Source organism: Bubalus bubalis, chromosome 9, assembly GCF_019923935.1.
Source record: "Bubalus bubalis isolate 160015118507 breed Murrah chromosome 9, NDDB_SH_1, whole genome shotgun sequence".
In the NCBI taxonomy this organism is placed as follows: Eukaryota; Metazoa; Chordata; class Mammalia; order Artiodactyla; family Bovidae; genus Bubalus; species Bubalus bubalis.
The window spans coordinates 937,840-964,626 of NC_059165.1; the positions used below are offsets into that span (position 1 = coordinate 937,840).

The window sequence follows — 26,787 nt, forward strand, 5'->3', positions numbered from 1 at the left end:
AGGCTTCCCAGAACTGATTTTTACTAGCTGAAACCTAGACATACGTGTGTGTCAAACTGCATGAAAGAGAACAGACATTGATGTAGGGAGCTATAAGTCTACCACAGACTCCATTCAATGTCATTTATATTTGTCTCAACCTAATATTTCCATCTTCATTACCTATCTTGATTTTAAGCATTCTGTCTCTCTATGCTAGGTTCAAATCATTCTTTTTTGTTTCTAATTGTGTTAGGGTAAATTTGAAGTAACTATAAAAGGAAGTCTCTAATTTCAGAGGCTCAAGTCTGATAGAAGGGTTTTTATCTGACATGTGAACCAGTGGGTCTAGGCTGACTGGATAACTCTGCTTTTAGGGTCAATGAGAAACTCAGGACCCTCATTACCTCATGGTTGTATTCATCTTCCTAATCAAAGCCAGTCAGCACCATTTTTGTCTTCTAGTCCACTGGAAGCGGGAAAATGGTTTATTCTAGGGAAAGTGGCCTGTCTTTAAGTTAGAGGTGACCTGAAATTTGATATGTTGTGTCTGCTCACCACCTACTGGTTTGGTCCTGTAGCCATACCCAGCTGCCAGAAGGACTGGGAATATAGGTGCTAGCTGGACAGTCATCTGACCAGGAGGAAGCGTAGACAGGATTTTGAAAAGACAACTCCCCTTCTGTCGCATTCCGGTACCTGTCTGCACATCACAGCAGCTCGAGTGCCGCTTCTGCAAAGAAGCTCATTCTGAACATTTAACCAAAACCCGTGCTTCTTACAACTAATTGTTATCCAGAGCTGAATCTGTGCCAGAAACTAGACAATGTGTTCCACTTTAACGCTTTTCAAAATTCTACCAGTCTTGTCCTCATTTCCACAGATGGAAAACTATTGCTCACACAGATTAAATGGGTAAGCAAAGATTATGTCCACAAGGGGTATTGGAATCATGATCTGTACTTGTGAGCTGCACTCAGGATTGTGTCTCCTGAGTGGAGTCCTGGGCATCTCCTTTATGTTGCATCATTTGTGATTTGTCTCAGTTCCTTCCTGGACTGTGAGCTCTTGAGCCCAGGCCTGATTCTTCTCTTAGCCCTCATTGTGTCTAGCAAAATATCTTGTATGTGAGAAGCTTTCATTAAATGTTTACTGAACAAATGAACTGTCAGCTTAAAAAAAGTTCTAAATTCACAGATAATGTTAATTGAAGAACCGTTTGGATTGGATATCCATGCAGTCTGAAAACTTCAGCATGTTTCTTTTATGTGAAAATTGGCATGGTGACCTTACTCAGGACCTGTTGTTGCACAGGACTGCTCTTACACACTTACAGTCAATTCCATTTGTCTTTGTGAAATTCTTTGATGTTCTGAAGAAATTGGAATGTATGAAACTAAGATGTATTTTCCTTTAAAATGCCCCTATTTACTTTATCAAGTTCTCTTTTGCTTCTTATCATGGGTTGTGCTTATCATTAAATAAGCATTCATTTGTATAACAACCTCTATTTGTAATGGGAAAATAAATAGTTAAAACAGTTGTATTTATTTCCCATTAAATATTTATTGGCATGAGCTGTTGGAGACCAATTAAAGTACTCAATATCTGTATAGAAAGCTGGGAAGCATTAGCTTTCCATATTTTTAATGATTCATTACAGGCCACAGCCATATTGAAAAATAATTGATAAAACTAAAATTATTTAAAAGTATAATCTAAGCATAGAAATTGAATTGGATATTTTCTTCCTGAGGCTTTACTCTGCTTTAGAAATAAAATTACAAAAATGCATTTTCCTTAGAGCCTATATAAAAGGTGAGATAAATATCTAATTTCAAAAAATATATTTTTAACTTGTATTTGAAACCCCTGGATACTGTCTATGTGTGTGTCTGTGGTTCTGTGGTTGTCGGTAGGGAAATCTGCTTAAATGAGATGGTTTAATTTGAGTTTCCCTATTTTATGATGTTGACCATGGTTTCACACAGTTATGGATTTCTTCTCTTGTTAGTTATCTATTTAAGACTTCTGTTTCTATTGCTTGGGAGTTCCTTTTGTATTCTGGTTATATTATGGATATGAGCCCTTTGTCAGTTACATGTCTTGAAAATATGTTCTACCATTTGAAGTTTTGCCTTTTAATTCTCTTATGATGTCTATAAATATGCTTAAAAGTAGAGGTGGTAATCAAATATATAACTGTTGAAAATAGTGTGGAGATTGATAACTCAGAATAGTGTGCAGCTACCAAATACCAGGCTTATGTACAAGAATTTTAAGAAATTACAGTATCACTTAGCATGGAAGGAATGGGAATTTGTCAAAGAAATTGTTATTTGTTGTGTACATCCATACTACTGCATATTAGGATCAGATGAACTTGAGTAATGTCTGAAAATTTTAATGAAGAAAACATGCTGCAGTGTTAATTACACGGTTCTATTTGTTAAAAAGAGTTCACACAGCTTGGTTTGTTTGTGAGCATTGATCTTGGCTGTTTCTGATGGGTAGAGTTGGAGACAGTCATGTTGGGAGGCCCCCCTGAATGTTCAGTTTGTTGTAAACAACACTGTTGCGTTAATACTTTTAAAAAATCTAATTTCTAATGAAATTTAGAAAAATTTCAATGGATAAGGGACTATCTTATTTTTATTTCCATACCCCTCTGTACAAAGGGGAAGATTAAAGCTATTTTGGACTCTTCATGCAGAGTAGGTCCATGTTGATCAAAGACATGTCATCCCAGATGACTGTTGAGAGATTTCAGCCAACCTTTACCATATCTATCAAAGCACATATTTCCAAGAGCAGGAGAATAGAAAGTCAAGAATGAAGCTGTTCATTTCACATGCCCGATTCTAGAAGACTCTGTGTGTTCTACGCCTTGACTCTTCCGCTGTTTTACTATGTGCTTGAGGGCAAGGTTGTTTGCTGGTTTCATCATGGACCCTAGTTTCAAGGTTAGTGCTTGAAACAGAGACAGTAAATGCTTGCTGATTGACTGAATAAACACGTATTTTAGGGTGGTAAAGAGTTTGTCATTTCTTTAATTGTTCCTCACCGGGTTATCTATTTGGTTCTAGTTTATAGAACACCATGCTTTTAAAATCTCTGCTTATCCTGTGATTGTGCAACACTGTGATTACTTTCACATACATCTGTCTTCCCAATAGGACTGTGAGTCACTCAGGGGCAAAAATCTGATTTTTTTCATGTTTTTTTCTATATCCCACAGAGCAATTAATTCATAAAATTATAAATACAGTAGGTTGTTGAAAAATGTGTTTTATTCTCTCAGATCAGTGCTTTTAATAGTATGACTCCAACAATTATTTTATCACACAAGCAACTCATTGATTCTACTATCAATTTTCTATTCCTCTGATATCACTTTGATCCCATGCTGTTTTAAACTCTGTGATACATCATTATAATCACTTTATTCATTCTCTTGCATACAGCTTCAGCTTTCCTCACTTCTCTTTAAAATACTTGTCTACTCTCTCTACACTTTGCCCATGGGGTGCTTCCCATTCAAAAGACTTTAAATACCTTATGTGTGCTAATGACCCCAAATTTATATATTCAGCCTGAACCTTTCCCCCAGGTTCAGACTCCTGTGTCTAACTGCTTGCTCTGCATCTTCGTTTGGATGGCCATGGTCACCTCAAAACACGTCCAGTGCTGAACTTATTCTCTGCCCTCACCCCAAATCTGTTCCTCCAGCAACCTTTCCCATCTTGGTAAATAGCAGTTCCGTCCTTTCAGTTATTCACTTCAGTCATGACTCCTTTTGTTTTTCCTGTTATGCCTATCTCTAATTCATTGGGCAGTCTGGTTGGAGTTAATGTCAAAATATACCCGTTATCTGGACTCTTCCCTTTAATTATTTTCTCTAATTCTGATCCAAGCCATTTTACCTCTCACCTAAGCTTGTGTGTGCTCTCTTGCTACCTGCCCAAACTCCAGACTCTCAGCACAGCATCCGGATGATCCAGTTAAGACGTAAGTTGAAGCACACCACCCCGCTTATCAACAGCCTGCGGCGGCTTCCTGTCCCACCCAGAGTTGAACCAGCTCACTGCGGCCTCTCTGACCTTGCCACATGCATCTTTTCTTTCCTGCCTACTTTTCTTCAGCCGTAGTCAGGCTGATTCCACTTTCTTGGGGGTAATAATGTTTTAGCTTAAATTGAACCAACACTGAAATATGTGAGGAGATAAATCAGTTTTCAGCATAATGACGCGATACTGGATTTTACCTATAAAGAAGGCATATACCAATATGACTTCTGGCAGCTATGATACAGGGTTTTCTTTTTCAAGGGGCTAAAATTTCTTTGATATCATGAGAATTATGTTTCTCAACCAAGAGTATGATAAGATTAATCTAGGAGGCCTGAATATATATATATATATATATATATATATATATATATATATATATATATATATAATATGTTACATATATCTGCGTAGATATATTACTTTACTGATTTTTGTGTGTGAGACTTTCTCATTAAGGTAATTTTTAAGGAAACAGATAATACTTAGCCACTGGAAGTTTGATTAATTGAAATTTGGAAGTCATAGCTATAATTACTGTTTTGTTTTTTTTTTCTTTTTCTGGTTTAGGCCACCATTTTCAGTCACAAAAGAATTCATCTTGAGATTCAATCAAACAAAAAATCCAAAAGAGGAGGAAGAACTATTGGACATAGCTAGAAAAAACATTATCAAATGTAAGGTAATGCTGTTTGATTACTTAGTGTGTGAACTTTCTCTTCCAGTTGGTGGATGATTACATGTTCTAAAATGTTGAAAGAAAAAATAAGGATACATATTTCTTTAGTTATAAGTAGACATAGTTAAAAATACTAAATACAAATTAATGTTAAAGATTATGACCAAATTATTCAATGTCAAATGGCTTTTGGATGAAAATTATTCATAAATTATTGGGGAATACAGCTGTTGACATTAGTCCAAGAGTTCACATCAAAATATCAAAGGCTGGTAAATAAATATTTACTTATGAAAATTCTACATTTGACTGAAAAAAATGTTAACAAACATATCTTGTTTTTTTTTTTTTAAAAGGACAGAAAGGCCTCCTAAACATTCACTATACATGCACAGAGGACTCTGTTCTTTCTCTGTAACAAACTATTCACTTAGCCTGTTAAATACATTCTTTAAGAATATATCATTAATTCACAAATTTTCAAAGAATATCAAAACTGAATAGAAGGTAAAATAAATCTTTGTTTTACCTTTTCTTAATTAGATACCATTTAAGTTTTGACAGAGAAATAATATGCACATGATTTTGCTATAATACCAAATGACTGGTGAAATAAAAAACTGCACAAAACAAATGAATAAATTAAGCCATCTTTTTTGGTGGCAGTTCTTTCCCAGTATTTTACTCATGGTTTACCATATATTTAATTTAAAAAATCCATGGAAAATGTTGATTAAAAAAAAGAATTCAACATCCATTCATGATTAAAACTCTCACCAAAATGGGTATGGAGGGAGCATATCTTAACATATTAAAAAGCCATTTATGATAGCCCAGTGGTGGCTCAGACAGTAAAGAGTCCGCCTGCAATGTGGGAGGCCTGGCTCGATCCCTGGGTTGGGAAGATCCCCTGGAGACAGGAACAGCTACCCACTCCAGTATTCTTACCTGGAGAATCCCCGTGAACAGAGGAGCCTGGCAGGCTGCAGTCCATGTGGTTGCAAAGAGTCAGACACGACTGAGCGACTTTCGCTCTTCACTTTCAGAGCCAGTGTGATACTCAGTGGTGAAAAACTGAAAGCCTTATTCTAAATTCTGGAACACAGCAAGGTTGTCCATCTTACCACTTCTATTCAGCATAGTGTTAGAAGTTCTAGACATTGCAGTCAGACAAGAAAAGGAAGTAAAAAGTATCCAAATTGGAAGAGAAGAGATAATACTCTCATTGTGTGCAGATTACCTGATACTCTATACAGAAAACCTTAAAGCCACCACACAAAAACTACCAGAATGGATAAATGAATTTGGCAAGGTGGTAGGATACAAGATTAATATATAGAAATCTGTTACCTTTCTTTACACTAACAAGGAGATATCAGAAAGAGAAAACAAAAGAAAAGAAGCAAAGCCATTTAAAATTGTGTATAAAAAAAAATTACCCTAGAAATAGACATGACCTAGGTGATTAAAGACTTGCATGCTGAAAACTATAAAACATTGGTAAAGGAAATTGAAGATGACTCAAAGAAATGGAAAAGTATCCAATGCTTTGGTTTAGAAGAATTAATATTGGTAAAATAGCCATACTACCCAAAGCAATATACAGATACAATGCAATCCCTATGAAATTACTCATGAGATTTTTCACAGGGTTAGAACTAAATCCTGAAATTGATATGGAATCACAAAAGACCCAGAATTGCCAAAGTAATCCTGAGGAAAAAAGAACAAAGCTAGAGGTATAACCCTTGCAGACTTTAGACAATACTACAAAGCTATAGTAATCAAAACAGTATGTTATTTGCAAAACAGACAGATGGATCAGTGGAATAGAAGAGAGAACCCAGAAGTAAATCCACACACCTACAGTTAATCTTCAACAAAGGAGGCAATAATTATACAATGGACAGTCTTTTCAGCAAGTGTGTTGGAAATACTGGGCAGCCACATGTAAATTAACAAAGTTAGAACATACCCTCACACCATAAACAAAAACAAACTCAAAATGACTTAAATACTTAAATATAAGACATGAAAGACTTTTAACTATAAGACATGACACCACAAAACCCCTAGGAGAGAATACAGACAAAACATTCTCTGAAATAAATTGTACCAGTGTTTTCTTAGGTTAGTCTCCCAAGGCAATAGAAAGAAAAACAAAACCAAACAAATGGGACCTAATCAAACCTAAAAACTTTTGCACAGCAAAGGAAACCATTCATAAAATGAAAATGATAACTTACAGAGCTGGGAGAAAATATTTGCAAGTGATGTAACTGCTGCTGCTGCTGCTAAGTCGCTTCAGTCATGTCCAACCCTGTGTGACCCCATAGATGGCAGCCCACCAGGCTTCCTGTCCTTGGGATTCTCCAGGCAAGAACACTGGAGTGGGTTGCCATTTCCTTCTCCAGTGCATGAAAGTGAAAAGTGAAAGTGAAGTTGCTCAGTCGTGTCCAACTCTAGCGACCCCATGGTTTGCAGCCTACCAGGCTCCTCCATCCATGAGATTTTCCAGGCAAGAGTACTGGAGTACTGACAAGGGATTAATTTCTAAAATATGCAAACAGCTCATGAAGCTGTTTAAATTAAAAAAAAAAAAAAAAAAAACCCAATCAAAAAATGGGCAGGGATCTAACTAGACTTTTCTTCAAAGAAGACATACAAATGACCAACAGGCACATGAAAAGATGCTCAACATCACTAATTATTAGAGAAATGCAAATCCACACCATAATGAGGCATCGCTTCATGCTGGTTAGAATGATTTTCATCAACAAGTCTACAAATGCAGGAGAGAGAGTAGAAGAAAATGAACCCTCCTACACTGCTGGTAGGAATGTAAACTGGTGCAGCCGCTGTGAAAAATGGTATGGAGTTTCCTTAAAAACTTAAAATAGAGTCCCCATATAATCCAGCAATTCCACTCCTGGGCATGTATCTGGAAAAGATGAAAAGTCTAATTCAAAAAGATATATGACCCCAGTGTTCACAGCAGCTCTATTTACAATATCCAAAACATGGAAGCAACCTAAATGTCCATTGATAGATGAATGGATAAAGAAGATGTGATATATTTGTGTGTGTGTGTGTGTGTGTATGTGTGTGTGTGTGTGTGTCGCTAAGTTGCTTCAGTCTTGTCCACCTCTTTGCAACACTGTGGACTGTAGCCTGCCAGGCTCCTCTGTCCAAGGGATTCTCCAGGCAAGAAAAGGAGTGCGTTGCCATGCCCTCCTGCAGGGGATCTTCTGGACCCAGGGATCGAACCTACGTCTCTTACATCTTCTGCATTGGCAGGCAGATTCTTTACCATTAGCGCCACCTGGGAAGCCCCAAAATGTGGTACATCCATACAATGGAATATTACCAGTGATATAACAAAGAGCTATCAAGCTATCTTCCTCCATGAAGAGTCATGGAGGAAACTTAAACACATTTTGCTAAGTGATAGAAGCCAGTCTGAAAGATTTGATGCTGCCTAATTCCACCAAACAGCACTGTATAAAAGGCTCATGGGGAAAGGCTCATGGTTTTTATGTAGACAGTAAAAAGATCAGAGGTTGCCAATGCTTGCATCAGAAGTGAGCCCTAATGTAAAGGATGAACTTCAGTTAATGATAACATATCAATATTGGCCCATCAAGTAAAACAAATGCACCTTACTAAAACAAGCTGTTAGTAATATGGGAAACCGTGCTTGTGCTGGAATGAGGGGATACATGAGGACTCTGGACTTTCTGCTCAGGAATCTCTCTCTGTAAGCATTAAAACTCCCCTGCTAATCCCAAAAATTAAACTCATGAACAAAAGGTATTCAACACATTTAGGGGCATTTTGAGTTTGTTTCTTATTTTGATTAAAACTGCTGCACCTACTTTCCCCTGCCCACTCCTTTTTTGTTCTGCTTTTCTGTTAATGTTTACAAAAATGTTAACCTATATAAAGAGGAGTAATCCAAGGTGCCTTCCAGAGTAGTTCCTTTTTGCTTATGAGGGTAAAGTATTCTTCATAGAAAGTGGGAAAATATTTCCTTCAGTTATTAATCCAATTAAAAATAATGAGTGGTAAACTAAAATTACCAACCAAAATACCAAAGATGATCAAGACAAAGGTCCCCACTTTTTCCATGAGACGAAATCCTCTCTGCTCATTTTAAGAGAAAAAGAGTCCTGGGAACACAAAAATCAAACACACTGATGTACTGGAACCAACTATACCAAATGAGTTCCTAATATGACGAACATATATTGCAAGTAAAACAGTGATAATATTGAGAGCTAGGGTGATTGAAGAATTGTGAATCCTTGAGAATGGAAGATTGGGGAAAAACATCATTAAAGCCTTCCTTGCAGGGAAGTGGATTAGAGGGACCATCAGAAGCACAGAAAATGGTATGCATAACTTCAGAGTCATAAGGACATCACGTGGCAAGTATGTACTGTAACCTTGTAGTAATTCTGACGCTACATCGTCATAAAAACTGAGGCACCCAAAGAGCGCAGGTAAAAAGTAAGCGAGAAAACTTAAAGCCATCGCTGTACTGGTTACATCCTGCATCCGTTTCTTGGAAGGGCTTTGAACTTCTCAGTATATGGGCAGACTGAAGTATGCAGGGAAATGAAAAAGTCACAGTTGGTATGGCATAAGCATTCTCTTTGGAGAAATGAAAGGGCTTTGGTTTACAATCATCTGTAGCACTGTTGTACATAATGTAATGTTAAAGGGCAAGGGGTGGAGCATTTTAAATTATTACCACAAGGGCAAAGGACACCATGAAGAAAAACAATAAACTACTTGTGTAGCCAAGAAGGCCTATTTTAGGAAGAAGTGCAAGAGGGAACACCATGCCAACACGAATGATCATTAGTGTCTCTCCATCAAGATACCAAGACCCACCAGAGTCTCCAGATAAAAAATCTGTAATAGCAGCAGGAAGCTGTTTTAATGATTAAGAGAGAAGATGACATAGCTCCAAAATGTTCTCCATTACTATGGTGCTTACCAGCACCACTTTTCCAGGCAATCCAAATGCAAAGAGTCCAGGATCTCCGTAAGATGTCACCGTGGTCCGAATACACAGACTCAGCAGGAGATGAACGGAGTGAGAAGCCGGAGAGTGACGGTCAGCAGCAAGAACTAAATGCAGGGACACCAGAGCCAGCCGCAGCAAGAGCCAAGCCAAGGGCGCCACCCCCCGTGGTGGCCTGATCGAACTAAACGCTGAGAGGCCGAGCGGGGCACCGCGGGGGCTCTGCGTGTCAACTCCATTGCTTTGATTAGGAGTATTACTCAGCCAGAAAAAGGAATGAAGGAATACCATTTTCAGCAATATGGGTGGACCTAGAGATTATCACCTAAGTCATGCAGAGAAAGACAAATATCTTACAATAACATTTATGTGTGGAATCTAAAAAAAAAAACCCTACAAATTAACTCAGTTACAAAACAGAGGCAGACATAGAAAAAAAATTTAATATTATCAAAGGGAAAAGTGGTGTGGAGAGATAAAGAGCATGGGATTCACAGATACACATATAAAATAGATGAACACCAAGGACTTACTGAAGAGCATGGGAAACTGTACTCAATATCCTATTATAACCCATAATAGAAAAGAGTCTGACGAAATTGATGTGTATGTGTAACCAAATCACTTGGCTGCATACCTGAAAGTAAAAGAATATTGTGAGTCAACTCTACTTCAATAAAAATAAATGATAAAGTATGAATAAATTAGTAAAATGTAGACAACGGAAATAAACCTGTATTAAAATTTAAAAGCCATATATTTTTGTTTGCTTCTTTTATCTTCCCAATAACAGAGAAAACTGGGTCTCAGGACCTTGGGGATGGGGAGGCACGTGCACCTTCCCGAGGCATGGACCGAAGTGGTGTGCCTGGCCCAGTGCAGAGGAGAAGTCCAGGATGGTACGTCCGCTGGCCGAGCTCTGCTCAGTCACTCTAAGTGATTTGGATTACCAGTGAAGGCATAATTTGGTAGCTGTAATATTTAGACACTGCAGGAGCCAAGGAAAACTTGCCTTTCTTGTATTGAAATATCTGACAATGTTTCATTATGAAAGTTCCTTTTGTAATTTTGAATATGAATTTGGCTGCTCAACTTTCTAATTATGAAATTGTTTTAAAAACTTTTGCTCAGCAGAGTCGTTATTGCTTTTTTCTAAAATTAGTAACTAATTAAAAAGTAATATAAAATGTCATTTAGTGATTTTCAATTACAATAGGCATTATACTTTAGAGAAACGTGTTTTGGCATTTTATAACTCTTACTCATAAAACATTAACCAAATGGCCATTTATTTCTTCACTTGTTTTAAACAGCCATTTTACTCATTACCTTTTCATTTATCATTTCTTATTTCCGTGTTGCCTTTTAAACCCCCCTCCAACCAATCTAAAAAAGAAATTAAGAAACATTACTTTATAGGAAATAAAGTTCTTTCTATCATTAACTTAAATTTTATGTGTATGCCTTTTAAAATGAGTTTAGAATGGTATCCAGATGAGGTCAGAGAGTATTTCCCCACGTAAATTGAGGTTTGTAGTGCTATCTGGGTGGAGAAGGCAATGGCACCCCACTCCAGTACTCGTGCCTGGCAAATCCTATGGACGGAGGAGCCTGGTGGGCTGCAGTCCATGGGGTCACTAGGAGTCAGGACACGACTTCACTTTCCCTTTCACTTTTCACTTTCATGCATTGGAGAAGGACATGGCACCCCACTCCAGTGTTCTTGCCTGGAGAATCCCAGGGACGGGGGAGCCTGGTGGGCTGCAGCCAATGGGGTTGCTAAGAGTCGGACGCGACTGAGTGACTTCACTTTCACTTTTCACTTTCATGCGTTGGAGAAGGAAATGGCACCCCACTCCAGTGTTCTTGCCTGGAGAATCCCAGGGACGGGGAAGCCTGGTGGGCTGCCGTCTATGGGGTTGCACAGGGTCGGACTCGACTGAAGCGACTTAGCAGCAGCAGCAGCAGCAGCCGTGCTGTCTGGGAGCTCTCGAGCAGTAGGGAGAGTAAGAATGATTCTGTATCTAACTTGCCTGTACGGCCTTCCATCACAGTGCGGTCCACAGCCTGGGCCTGTAAAATGTTTTAAGTGATACTGAGGTAAGCAGTCCTGACTCACCAGCGACCGCTTGCTCTTCCTTGCCACGTAACCTCAGTTTTGTTCGCAACAGCTGCTCAAAATCTTTGTACAGGTATATTCTTGGAGAGATTGTGAGTTTGGTTCAAGATCCCCATAATAAAGAAAATATTTCAATGAAGCGAGTCACATGAAGTTCTTTGCTTCATGGTGCTTTTAAGAGCTATATTTATACTATATTACGGTCTATCAACTGTGCAATAGCTTGTCTGGAAAATGCACATACCTTAATTAAAAAAGAACGCTTTTGGAAAAGTGGCACTTGCTAGACTTGCTAAATGTTGGATTACTAAAAACCTTCAACTAAAAAAAAGAAAAGAAAACCCGCAATATCTGCAAAGCACAATAAATAAAATGAAGTATGCCTGTAATGACATGAGGTGCAGTTTTCTGTAGGGCCTTAACTTTACATTCTTCCTTGTTCAGCTCCACTGGCCTTATTCCCTCTGCTTTTCTGTTTATAGCACTTCTTTGTCATCCAGGTCTGTCCGATTTCCCCACCATTATGTAATGATGCAGGCGGTAAAGAACCTGCCTGCCAATGCAGGAGACTAGGAGATGCGAGTTTGATCCCTGGGTTGAGAAGAAACCTGGAGGAGGGCACGGCAACCCACTCCAGTGCTCTGGCCTGGAAAGTCCCGTGGGCAGAGGAGCCTAGTGGGCTGCGGTCCACAGGATTGCAAACAGCTGGGCAGGACTAACCGACTGAGCACAGCACACGCACATATGTGCCCTGATCTACTTTTTTTTTTTTAATTTAAATTTATTTATTTTAATTGGAGGCTAATTACTTTACAATATTGTATTGATTTTGCCATACATCAACATGAATCCACCACAGGTGTACACATATTCCCAATCCTGAATCCCCCTCCCACCTCCCTCCCCGTACCATCCCTCTGGGTCATCCCAGTGCACCAGCCCCAAGCATCCTGTATCCTGCATCAAACCTGGACTGGCGATTTGTTTTGTTGGCTGGAAGAGCTGGAACACCTTCCTAGGGCATTTCTCTCTCTTACCTCGCCTCTCTCCTGCCCTTCCCCTCCTCTGTAGTCTCAAGGGGGCGACTCGATTGCCTTTTCTGATCTAGCCTTGGAAGTCACACAGCGTCACCGAATGGCCCTTACTATTGGTTGAAGCAGTCACAAGGCCTGCTCAGGCTCCAGGGGAACAGGGCATAGACCTCACCTCTTGGTGGGAGGGGCGTCCAAGACTGTGAATATTTTAAAGCCACAATGTGGTTTTGGTGACTGATTATAAGACTTAATCGTAGCATGTAGAAAAACAGCAAAAAAAATGATTTATAGAAAAAAATGATTTATAAATTATGTTTCTACTTGTCAATATTTCAGAAGCTTTGAATATGCTCTATGCTTCCCTGGACCATGCTGTCTTTGATTACGATCATCTGCCTGCCTTATTTTTTGTTGCGGAATCAGTTCTATACAGACTCTGCTGTGATGCATTCCAAAAGGCATACTTATACTCAGTTGAAATCAAGCTGGCAAAGGTATGTTTTAAAGTGATTCCAATGTATTTTAATTGCTACATGCACTACATCTGGCCACACGATACCAGTTTCAGGATCCAAACAGGCCATTTGGTTTTATTACAGAATATTCTCTTGTTTGGTAGTTTATTTTAATCTCTAAATGTCGACACTACATTATTACTTGATATGCAAATGGAGATGGTTGGAGAAAATACAGTTTTGCCAACTATGTAAGAAAATAACATTTAATTAAGAATCAAGTTTGTACTTATTTCTCCTCCTATCTATTTTAAGGATTGCTGAATGCCAGTTTTCCATTTAAAAATGCTGACTGATATACTCTTAAAATGTGGCCCGATTTCAGAAGATAGATGGTTATCTCAGTATTCTATGTCATTTTAGAGCTGTAAGATGGGAACTATATTCATGCAGCTCATGTTTCATAAGGTCCTAGAAGACAGAGCGTTCCACTTCTGTGATGATCAGGTTGCCTGCTGCCAAATTTATTATTAGTCAGAGAAATTTAGCTTAACTAGTGGTTTTATTGCAAAGAAAAACCAGAAGAATAATTTCTTTATGAATAAAGAAAATATATCTGTATGTATATATTTTAGTTGACATATATGTATATACATATCATTTGAAATTAAGTACAGTGTTATTTGCAAAAATATATTTCCCCTTCTTTACTTTTGATTATGAAATTTTGATTATGTTAGAAAGTGGGCATGAAGATATTCATGGGTCATCCAGGGCATTTTGGAAGATACTGTATTTCAGACCTTACAAATTAAGTCTAGATCGTGTCTGATATGTTTGGGGGTAAAAGATTTATGGACACCAGGCAAGAAACAGAGCATAATAGAAATTGAACATGCAAAGAACTGAGGCTCTGCACAGAACAGCTGGGGGCAAAGAGACAAGTAAAATTAAAATGTCCTTTTCTTCTTTCTTTATTTCCCAAACTGTTCATTATAACGATACCTAAGAGCTTCTATTTATATAATTATTTTGGGATTTCAAAATATAATATATGCATTACTTATATAAAAAGAGTTAGCATTAGGGCTAGTTTATGACGGGAAAAGAGTAGAGGAAAAACACAGGTCAAGTGTGTGTAGCTTTTTCTCCTTTCCTTCTCATCCTCTTTGGTGGCCTTTCCCCTTTCTTGCCTTTTGTATTTTTGCCAGCAATAAAAATGGCTATAAAATAAAGTTTTAGTCATTGTGTATATTGCTTATAATTTACATATACCATGGATTCATTTAATTTAAAAAGATTCCTATATCATCTCAGGTGAGTGGTTAGACTATTTGCATTGCACAATAATTGGTGCTTTAGATGTATTAGACATAATAACTTGTTTAATCTTCACAATAATCCTAAAAGGTAGGTGCTATTATTAACCACCATTCCACAGACTAGGCAAAGAGACTCTAAGTTGATTACCCAAGATCTCAGCAGAGAAGATTTTGAAACCCAGGATCTCATGGACTCTCAGCCATGATTCTACTCATTTACCTAGGCTCCCAGATTTACTAGGGCTTCCCTGGTAGCTCAGCTGGTAAAGACTCTGCCTGCAATGTGGGAGACCCGGGTTCTATCCCCAGCTTAGGAAGATCCCCTGGAGAAGGGAATGGAAAGCCAGTCCAGTATTCTGTCCTGGAGAATTCCATGGACAGAGGAGCCTGGCAGGTTGCAGTCCATGGAGTTGCAAGAGTCAGACACGACTGAGCAACTGAACCTACTTGCCTATCAGATTTACCGATTTGAATGCTTGCTTTTCATTGTTCTAGATAATATAGACTAGCTAGGAGAAAGCAGCATGCTTTATAAGTGCCTTTGATTTCAGACAAGAAGCCATTTCAGTCACCCACCTTTTCTCTGCAGGAGTTTCATTGTATATCTACTAGTCAGTTGGGTGCTTCTTTTTTGATTTTTTTCTTGTTGGCAGAACGGTCTATTTAAGGGTATTGCCATGGAGTCACTGCTCACCTTCACACACAGCATTTTGTTTCTCTTTTGACAAAGAAATATATAGCTCATGCTTGGGAAAAGACAGAAATACCTGATTCCTAGTATTACTTATTTTTACATTTTGTGCATATTCTTCCCTCATCTGAGTATAGAATCTTAACTACTGGAGTCTACTTATTAAAGTATTGAAAGGTTGTTGTTGAATCACGCGAATACACCGGGATTCTTGGCCCCTGGAGGAGAAGAATTCAATCCGGGAACAGAGACGAGGCTTGATCACTCAGAGCTTTTGTGTAATAAAGTTTTATTAAAGTGTAAAGGAGATAGAGAAAGCTTCTGACATAGGCATCAGAAGGGGGCAGAAAGAGTACCCCCCTGCTAGTCCTCAGCTGGATGTTATATAGTCACTAGCAGTCTGTTAATGAAAGAAAGAAATGTCTTAAAATTCAGAATGGCACCAGGCCCCTCACCCGTAAGATGCATTTTGGGATAATCTTGGCACCAAATGGTTTATCCTGGGCCATAAAATGATTAACTTGAATCTTGAAGAAGGGCAGACCATTATACAAATAGTTTCATTTACATAGATTAGGGGAACAATATCTGAGTATAACATACTGGTTTGTCAAGTAGGTTCTGGGCCAAGAGGCGGAACCGACTTGGAGACAGAGTTTGGGGTAAAGGCGTAGTACATTAGCATAGCTTAAGACAAACATTTCCATAAGAAAAAGGCATTGGTTATCTCTAGGCTCAAGAATAGCTAACTTCAGGCGAAACCAGGTGTCATTATGGCAACACAGTATTTTAAGAGAAACCTCCCTTTAAATTTGTATAGAGAAGGAAAAAAATATTGCTAGTTTGTTTCTTCCTGCGGCTTAAGAGAGATAAAAATGTCTGACACTTGCAGGCTATCTCCTCCATTTGGAGACCCCTGGCCTTCCTGCCTGTTAACCCCCTCATTTTCATCGACTCCAGTCCCCAGGTCCTGGTCTACAAAGACTGTGAAAAGTTTGTCCTTTCTTCCTCCTTGAGAATTCCAGACCCCTCTCTCCTTGGGGACCCCTAGATTTCCTATCAACCTGCCTAGGAAATGACTCTCTCAGTATCATTAGTTTAATATATATGCAAGCTATATACATATATATAAACCATATATAAACTATAGTTTAATGTATTTTTTTCACATAATTGCTATTTATCCATCTATTTTTGGGTACGTTGGTTCTGGGCTTCTTTGTGGCTCAGACGGTAAAGAGTCTGCCTGACAATTCAGGAGACACAGGTTCAATCCCTGGGTTGGGAAGATCCTCTGGAGTAGGACATGGAAACCAGCTCCAGTATTCTTGTCTGGAGAATCCATGGACAGAGGAGCCTGGCAGGGGCTCCAGTCCGTGGGGTTGCAAGGATGGACACAGCTGAGCAGCTAGCACTTCCGCCCTGGCGCTCGGTCCTCCCTGCTGCAGGGACTTCCTCTAGCTGTGAGTGGAAGCTGCTCTCTGCTTGCGGTGTGCAGGGTCTCATTGTGGCGGCTTCTCCTGTTGCCCAGCCTGGGCTCTCAGGTGGCTGGCCTCAGTACTTGTGGCATGTGGGCTAAGTGGTTGCAGTGTCTGGGCTTAGTTGCCCCCACAGCACACAGAACCTTCCCAGAGCAGGGATTGAATCCGTGTCCCCTGCGTTGGCAAGTGGATTCTTAGCCACTGGACTACCAGGAATGTCCAGTTTAAATGTTTTAGATAGGAATATGAACAGTGTTCTTCAAGCTTCTATAAAGAACATGAAACACATAACCAACTATTAAAATGTAATACGTAATAAATATTGTTCACCATATCTATTTCACAATTAGCTAACAGTCAGAGAAATGAAGATAAGGGATGAAAAGAGAAGGAAAGGGGATTAAAGAGCAAAGGAAGAAGAGATGGGCAGGCAGAGAGAGAAATTGACAGGCGGAAATTTACTCTAGGAGGCAAAGCTTAAGTTGTCAAGCTGCAGAGAGAGTGTATACATCAGTGAAACATGAGGACAAATGCACAGGGAGTTCAGAATTCTTCAGAGGTAAAGAAATGGCAGGTCTTTCAATAAAAGCCTAGCTTTTGAGAATTTTGCAGATGAAAGCTTTTAAAAACCATTTTCCAAGTATAGTCATATAAAGTTTTGCTTTGGGATCAGGGGAAACTCATGATCAAATTGCTATATAATCCAGCAGTTATGCAGGCTGATATGTTTGTCGATCACATTTTTTTCTCTTTTGACCCATGTTAAATTTTTAAAGTCTTGTTTTCAGTATCCTTCTCTGGTCCCTTCAAAATCTTAGATTATTCTTCTTCTGATGAATTTATTATTTCTGACTTTGATATTCTCACTTAGACTATTGTGGTGTTCTTCTGAATAGTCTGTTGATTTCCACTTCTTTTGTATCTAATGTCAGTCTTTTGGAGAAGCATAGTACTATATCAGAGTGCTTTATATGAAGAGATCCCTTGGCATGACATAAATATTTTATTTATTTATGAACATGTACTGTAAATCATGCATGTTTATAAGTTATGGATACATTTATAAACATTCATGATGCATTCTCAAAATTTAATGATTGAAATTTTTGATAACAATATTTGGAAATCACTGCTGTAATTGAAAGTTTGTGTGTTTAATGCAGTACACACAGTCCTGGGTTCAGAGCCCAGTGATGTTGCTCATTTGCTTAATAATCTTGTGGAAGCACTGAGACTTGTTAGGATCACCTTTTGAATTTAATTTTATTTTTCACATGTGGATCTAATATTGCCCTGCGTTGTGGCAAAGAGGACTTGGATAAACGGTCTTGATAGTGACACAGGGGTAGGTATTGTTATTATTCGGTCCTTTCCTGTAATCTTATGATTTAACGATTTAGGCATTTATATTCCATTTATTACTATAGTCTGTGTTTTTTTCCCTTACTTTTCATGAAATCTTACATATTTTTTGTAGATATTTCAATTCTGTTGTCTGTGTAAAACAGTTTTAGCTATACATGTATTTTAAGCTTCACAGAAGTAAGATACTAAATTGTTGATTTAGTAATGACATTGTGTGTGCGTGTGTGTGCGTGGAATTTTATGAGGGAACCACACTCTGCACTGGAGAATATTTCTCAACGCTGTTGCAGTCCAGCACACACATGATGCACATTCATATCTGGACTGAAACAAGGTTCTGTGCAGGGCACCACGGCATTTCCTCTTACTTTAAAATCCCTTCTCATTGATTTCATGACTCACTTAAGGGGCATGACTTGCAATTTGAAAGATACTGTTCTAAAGGATATAGAACAAAACAGCATTCAGTACTGGTCATTATATGTAATGGAGAAATGATTTATAAACTTTTTTTTTTGCTGTGCCAGTATTTCAACCTTGATATAAATGTTTTAAAGTTATTTCAAAAGCACATGATCTCAAGTGAATTTGAAATTGTTTCATCAAAAGCAACAGTAATAATAAAATGGTTTGTTTTCCTTATGGTTTTTAAACATTTACTGAGGTAACACAAAAATCTTTTTTCTTTCTCTTTTGACAGATTGGCTATTTGGTCTTCTTACGACTTTTTATATATTTCCTTCACGGTCACCTGGAAAATTTTAAACAACATTTACTTAGGCTTCAACCATATTTATACGGTAGGCTGTCTTTTATTTTCTATACTTATAAATGTTTTATGTTATATTTTGAGAAGCTCAGACTATCACTCTAAAGAGTATAAGCTGTATTTTGTTTTTTGTGAAAGGTGATATGTGCAGTATTGAAGTGGACAGCTTCTGGGCAAGACTGCATGGGTTTTATGTTTAAATTTCCTACTTAACTGAGCATCTGACCTTGTCTGTGACTCAGTTTTCTCATCTGTAATAGTATCTGGCTTACTGAATTTCAAAAGTTAAATTCGTATCTTAGGTAACCCTAGTGGTGGTGTAGATGCCGGACTAGAGAAAGGAGAGGGTGGACGCAGGGGTCCGTTAGCTATGATGTTAGAACAGGCAAGAGATTAAAGGTATGAGCTTCTACAATGGGGACGGATAGAGTAAAATAATTTTGAAAAGTATTTGGAAGATAAAGAAAAATTGGACTTGGTGATCATGTGGATCTAAGCTGTATAAGGGAAAGTGAGCAATTTAGGATGAATCTCAAGTTTTACATACTGACTAGTAAGGTCAAGGTAATGGCACTCTGAACTGAAAAGGTTCTGGAGAAACACTGGACATATTGAATTTGGAGGTCCCTCAGGTGTATATACCCAGTTGGGAGCATGTTTGAAAATGAGTCAAGCCTGGGAATCACTTATTTCACTTATTAACGTGGATCACTTAACAGTCATCACTGTTAATGTGGATGAGATAAACCAGGAATGGGAGGTGTTGGGGGGAGACATTTACTATAGGAATAAAGTCTTGGGGAACGTAAACAGTTAATAGATGATTGAGTAACAGATATCGACTAGGAGAGGAGAATTAAGAGAAACAGGAGGGAGTGATATAGAAATCAAAATAGGAGAGATTCAGGAAGATCACCATTATCGAGAGCTATAAAAGTGTTAAACAATAGGCGCTCTGAAAGCGGTGACGCGTCTCTATAGTCAGAAAGTCACTGTTCTCGGGAGCAGTCCCCAGCGGAAGCACAGTTCAGATTGGAGGGAAGCAGAGTGGAGGGAAAGTTTAATGACAAAATGGTGAGCTGTTTTGAAAAGCTTAGCTGTGAAAGAAGAAGAAATGTGTCAGTAGTTTGGATGAAAAACAAGGTCAACAGAGGAGATTAGTATGTTGTAGAATAAGAAATCGAGAGACTCAGGATACAAAACAGGGAGTGAAGTTTGATGCGAGAGGCCGTAGAGAAGGGAGGAGAAAGTAATAGCGGACGTGTGGATACTAGTTTTGAAACCGAGACACGCACAGCTGTAGACTGCAGTACAGGAATCCGCCTCTTGCATCACTTGCTTTGTTTTCTTCATTTCACTATAAATCTCTTAACTCCACAGTGGTTAGCGTAGTGATGCACCAGCTATTCAGATATTTGTGGCAAACACATTTTGAAAAATTATTTATATGAAACCTCAAGTTCTTATATTAGCTTTTTAATGTTGATCTATCTCAAGAACACCAGCATTTTTGTTTCGTATAAGGATAGAATCCCCTATCCGCCCTCTTATCACGTGCTGCTTGGTGGAGACCTCTTAGGCTGCATGTTCATCGTCAGCAGCAGGTGGGTTCCTACCTGAGGCTGTGAGTTACTGCTCTCTACCCATGTCGCCATCCAACGGAAGAGTGGTTATTACATAATTTTTCCACTGTGTTAATGGACTGAAACTCAAAGGTTGTTTAAAAGTTCGTAAAAAGAACAACACAAAGATATTTCTGTTAAATACCACATCATCTTATGCGAAATGGCATAATCATTACTGTCATTAAACTATATACTTTAAAAATCAATAACAACAACATCTTGAAAAGAATTAAACTGGAATATTGGATTAAAAGCAATGGCATCAATTGTAATTTCAAAATACCCATTATGAAGAGTATATATTCTGACTTGATTCATTTTAAGCTGGAAGTTTCCACCATTGTTGTATAGTAACTATACTTAATTGGGCATTCAACCATTATGTAATTGCTGTTTTGAATTATATGAACTCTTATGTATGAATTATTTACCTTGTAGTTTTTTATTATACCACTAGGGGTCATACATAACATTGTTAATCTTCAGTAGTTGGGGAAATATACAGCAGTTTCAGCCTCTCAGTACTGAATTTAATTATATTTTAATACTGAAAAGACAAATGAAACACAGTGCGAGATGTTAATGAAATATGTCTCACAAATTATTTTTCTTATGCTAGCACTTTCTTGCTCCAAAGAATTATATTGGATGTATCCAAACATCTCTTCGAATGTGCAGTGCATTCTGAAAATCATGGAAATTATATGTAAAAGAGAACTCCCTTCTGAATCAATTTTTAGGCCTGTGGAAGACAAGAATACAGATTCTGGAATGGTGAGTATATCCCATGCGTGCTAACTGCTAAGTTGCTTCAGTCGTGCCCAACTTTCTGCCACCCTACGGGCTGTATAGCCCACCAGGCTCCTCTGTCCATGGGACTGCCCAGGCAAGAATCCCGGAGTGGGTTGCCGTGCCCTCCTCCAGGGGTCTTCCCAAGCCAGGGATCAAACCCAGGTTGCCTGCGTCTCCTGCACCGGCAGGCGAGTTCTCTACTAGCGCTACGTGGGAGACCCACGTGTATCCCAGTGCGTGGCAGATCAGGTCACATTACTGTGATTAAAAATCACTGCTTAACAGTTTAGTAACACGGCTGAAGATGAACTTAGCTGGGGAGAGGCATGAACAGTACAGACACTGAGGCCGCGCAACCAAGGGCCGCGGTGGAAGTCAGTCTCCGCCGCTGCTGCTTTAGATGGAGTGACGCCCTCCTACCTTCTTCCTTACAGAGTCCATCTCAGCTGATTAATTAAAAATCACAACTTAATTTAGATTGACTTTTAAATTAACATTTTATGGTATTACATTTTTATTAAAGGGAGAGTTTATAAAGTGCAGGCTATTAATGAAAGCAAGTGTAATACTTTTATGCTCCATAATTCATGTGTAATAATATTTAATATGCTATTAAAACCAACTGAAAGCTTTTAAATGGTTCAAAATTGAGGACTTAAAATAATCCTTGGTATATGACAAAACTTTTACTTTCCAACTCAGAAATTAGTGATCAACATTAGAAAAAACTATCTGTCCCAGTTGTATATAATTCCTTGGTATGTAATGAGTTATGTATTATGCAAACAGAACTCCAGTGTTTTTGTCCCTTATAGACTGATGTACTTCAAAAGACAAACTTCAGTCTTTGTGACTTGCAATGCCTATTTCCCTTTCTCACATATATTCCGAAAGAAAGCAGCGAACACTTCAGACCTTTAATTCTTGATTCTTGATTGTTTTTTGCTACATATACGTACTATTTTATAATTTATAAATAGAAATTCTGTTTCTCTAATTCTTAAAAAAGATAAAAATACATTTAAAATAATGCTAGTTGGAATAACAAAGGAAATTAAAAAAAATTTTTTCTTAAATAGTTTTGCTTTTGAGTTGCCTCATAGTTTCCCCATGCTTCCTTTGGTTCCTTTCTAAAACCACCTAAAATTTAAGTGTATAAGAAAGAACATTCAACCACATCTATCTGAGATTTTTCTAGGAGTTAGTGTTTTCTCTTTGGCTCATAACTTGGTGGAGGACCATTTATATAAACAACGACATACACTGAGCCCTTTGAACCACTTGGTTCTTCCTACTAATGAACACAGTTTGCTTCATGCATAAAAGGAGCTTGTTTTACAGTTTAAAATATATTTTAATAATTTAAATATATAACCTAAGACATTGAGCAACAGAGAAAGTACTGACTATGAAAAGGAACGACCTACTCACCAACTGACTGTGTGGTCCAGAGTAGGTCCATTCAGTTCAGTTCAGTTCAGTTCAGTCGCTCAGTCATGTCCGACTCTTTGCAACCCCATGAACTGCAGCACGCCAGACCTCCCTGTCCTTCACCAATTCCCGGAGTTTACTCATACTCATGTCCATTGAGTTGGTGATGCCATCCAACCATCTCATCCTCTGTTGTCCCCTTCTCCTCCTGCCCTCAATCTTTCCCAGCATCAAGCTCTTTTCAGATGAGTCAGCTCTTCACATCAGGTGGCCAAAGTATTGGAGTTTCAGCTTCAGCATCAGTCCTTCCAATGAACACCCAGGACTGATCTCCTTTAGGATGGACTGGTTGATCTCCTTGCAGTCCAAGGAACTCTCAAGTCTTCTCCAACACCACAGTTCAAAAGCATCAATTCTTTGGCTCTCAGCCTTCTTCACAGTCCAGCTCTCACATCCCTACATGACCACTGGAAAAACCATAGCCTTGACTAGACAGACCTTTGTTGGCAAAGTAATGCCTCTGCTTTGTAATATGCTGTCTAGGTTGGTCATAACTTTCCTTCCAAGGAGTAAGTTTCTTTTAATTTCATGGCTGCACTCACCATCTGCAGTGATTTTGGAGCCCCCCAAAAATAAAGTCAGCCACTGTTTCCACTGTTTCCCCATCTATTTGCCATGAAGTGATGGGACCGGATGCCATGATCTTAGTTTCCCGAATACTGAGTTTTAAGCCAACTTTTTCACTCTCCTCTTTCACTTTCATCAAGAGACTCTTTAGTTCTTCTTCACTTTCTGCCATAAGGGTGGTGTCATCTGCATATCTGAGGTTATTGATATTTCTCCTGGCAATCTTGATTCCAGCTTGTGTTTCCTCCAGCCCAGCATTTCTCATGATGTACTCTGCATTAAGTTAAATAAGCTGGGTGACAATATACAGCCTTGACGTACTCCTTTTCCTATTTGGAACCAGTCTGTTGTTCCATTAAACTCTCTAAATCCCTGTCTGCTGACCTTTAAAAAAGATACCATCTTCATCATCGTATTTGCCCTAACTAATCTACAGGGCTGTTGTGAAGACTGCAAAAAAGCATGTGCTCATAAATTAGTAAGAGCCGTGCAAATGTAAAGACTAGTTATTGAAAAATATACTTAAGAACTCACTTAGGCAGTTAAATATAATAATTCTCATCTAAGGACATGATTATGCTGACAATAATTGTGCTTAATTATGTAGTTAATTGTGCTAACCCTAATGTGGTGGTGATTTGAGTGTTTTTCCTTTAATCAACTAAGAAACTGAAACCTTGAGAGCCTGCGTGTTACAGTCGTGAGGTGCACGACTTTCAGGGCTGATGCTGCTTTTCCTTAAGTCAGGCCGCTGTTGTCGGCCTCCGCAGGACACACACAGGAAATGGAGGCCTGCTGTTTTCAGGCAGTTCAGATCCAGCTTTAGATGAGCTGAAAGGGGCAAGAACGTCAGCACATAAAAAGAATGTTGTCTGCTTACCATGGGACAAGTCTCTAAACCTCTGCGCTCTTCCACGTTTTAGAACAGAGGGTGTAGTTTCAGTCTTTTTAAATACTATTTCAGCTCCATGTGTGAGATTCCATGGAGAGATTATAACAGATTTTAGCCTATCAGACTTATTGCCCTCCTTTTCCTGCTCCCATTTCCTCCTAATGTAAAGAATGTAGAAGGTCGTGTAGCCGCAGCGCTGCTGAGAGTCGTAGGTTCCGCGGATTCGGTGGTTGACGGCTGCGTTGTCGCCCAGGGTCCGCCCAGCTTCTCTGGTGTGAGTGTAACCCCGCCTCCCCACTTCAGCTCAGTATTTACCCATTCAGTGCCCATCTGTCTCAACTTCTGGGGAACAAAAGGGGGGAAGAAGGGAGAAAACTGGGAATATAAAAGGTAACATCTGTATTCATCCTGTCTTGCTTCTTTATTATTCATATGCTATAGCAGAGGATTTGTGGAGTTATTTTTACAGCTCGTATCCTCCAGTAACGCTGCAGGGCCCATGATAACATATTTCGGCCACTGTAAAATAGGAGTAGAAACTATGTGTTTTCGAAGAGCTATTATAAAATCACTTAAAAAAGGAATTCTGTGGGATATAAGCATTAGGATACACACAATATGGGTGTTGGTTCTTTATAAAAATAGGAAATTTCCTTTCCCCTGCTGCTGGAACCTGTTTCTCCTTTTAATGTTCTTTCAAGCTGATCCAGACACAGGGTTTCCGTTGACTTGGACAAATGGTGCACTTTCATTGGCTCTGTGGGTTGCGGGGCCAGGACACTGGACTGGGTTTTCCGCTCTGTCCTTTGGTGACCAGCAAAGCTGAATTTGTTAAGCACAGTTGCCATGTGATAATAATAACATGGTTCTTTGGAGAAGGGAGATTCAAATTCAACTAAAATGCAGTAGACCATTTCCTAACTAGGTGCATCCACTGTAAAGCAGTTTCCCGAAACCTTCGAAAGACACAGGCTTTACATTCAAATGTCTTCGCAGTCTCATCCTCCAGGGCCTTAACTACTCAGTAAGCCGAAAACATTGTCTAAATTTGGAACATTCTGTGTTGTACTGTGATTATAAATGGTTTCTAGGAATTGGGTTAGACTGAAACACAGGTTCTTTACAATTAGGAGCATTACCCTGTGATTCATGTCCTGTTATTAGGTAACACATTTGTATTGAGAGGTCCTTTCATGGCAGTGACAACCATCTCCCAGATGCATGAAAGCAATGGTAAAACTCCAAATGCTGTCTTTGAGCAGTCACAATAGAGCCCGTGCTTCAGAGTTCATTTTTGCTATCAAAAAGTCTGGTCAGACACTCAGAGCTTCTCAGATTTGCACAAAATTCAAGCTGATGTGGTTATCTGAATTCTCAGCCAGGAGCATACTGGCTGCACTTTGGTAGGTGGGCTTTATATCTGCACGGAGTTGGGTCTGCGCTGTGGCGTGTGAGACCTTTCCCTGCAGGACGCAGACTCTGGCTGTGGCAGGGGCTCTGGGACGAGCAGGCCTCAGGAGTCAGCGCACAGGGGCTCTCTAGCTGGGGGTGTGGACTCAGTACTCGCAGCACGTGACTTAGTCGCTCCATGGCATGGCTCTCTAGCTGGGGGTGTGGGCTCAGTACTCACAGCATGTGACTTAGTCGCTCCATGGCATGGCTCTCTAGCTGGGGGTGTGGGCTCAGTACTCACAGCATGTGACTTAGTCGCTCCATGGCATGGCTCTCTAGCTGGGGATGTGGGCTCAGTACTCACAGCACGTGACTTAGTCGCTCCATGGCATGTGGGATCTTAGTTCCCTGACCAGGGATTGAACCTGCCTGCCCTGCATTGCTGGGTGGATTCTTAACCCCCAGGGAAGTCCTAACCGTAAGGTTCTGGAGGGCAGGTGTGGAGATCTACGCAGCCTCCTAAGGGAAGCCTCGAATATAAGCTTCCCTACTTATTAAAGCTGCCACCTGCCCACCTGCAGGGGCCGGCCTCCCTCTCGAGTATCCCTCCCCTTGTCCTTGGGTATGGGTGCTAGCTTGCAAACCAGCGTAGCCCAAAGCTGGGCAGCAGGCAGGGGGAAATGAAGGAACTACTGGACGTGGCCGTAAACCCACACTGACCCCGAGAGAGAATAAGTTCCAGTTCTCTGGGAGTCATTCAATGCAGTGCTCCGTGCCTGATACTTTTTAAAACTACAATAATATGAATTACAAAAATTAAAAAGAAATCTATGTATAGGCATTCATTTCTTATTGGACTGAAAATAAAATTAACAGCTAAATTTTATGTTTTAAAATACACATTTTTATTTATGTGCTCTAGTCAGCAGTTTGTTTGCAGATGGGAGTTATCAGCCAACCGCACCTTGGGTGGGACTGATCTGGTGTCAACGCAAAGAGCTCTACACCACCTACGGCCCTCAGAGCACTGCTTCCTCT

At 39.3% G+C, this 26,787-nt stretch overlaps 1 protein-coding gene and 1 pseudogene across 20 annotated transcripts in view; one reads left to right on the forward strand and one right to left on the reverse strand.

Annotated features, from left to right (window-relative positions):
- Window positions 1-26,787, forward strand: part of TMEM232 (transmembrane protein 232) — a 254,981-nt gene that overhangs the window by 29,649 nt on the left and 198,545 nt on the right. For 14 of the 20 annotated variants that reach the window (XM_044947231.1, XM_044947235.1, XM_044947230.1 and 11 more), the window contains 5 exons: window positions 4,617-4,728; window positions 10,548-10,653; window positions 13,244-13,401; window positions 18,922-19,021; window positions 21,235-21,389. In XM_044947231.1, coding sequence (XP_044803166.1) covers window positions 4,617-4,728; window positions 10,548-10,653; window positions 13,244-13,401; window positions 18,922-19,021; window positions 21,235-21,389 — 631 coding nt within the window. Of the gene's footprint in view, window positions 1-3,084; window positions 3,988-4,616; window positions 4,729-10,547; window positions 10,654-13,243; window positions 13,402-18,921; window positions 19,022-21,234; window positions 21,390-26,787 lie in introns of those variants that run through there. The other 6 variants (XM_044947241.1, XM_044947242.1, XM_044947240.1 and 3 more) reach the window with 5 other exon arrangements.
- On the reverse strand, window positions 8,758-10,331 carry LOC102395616 (annotated as a pseudogene).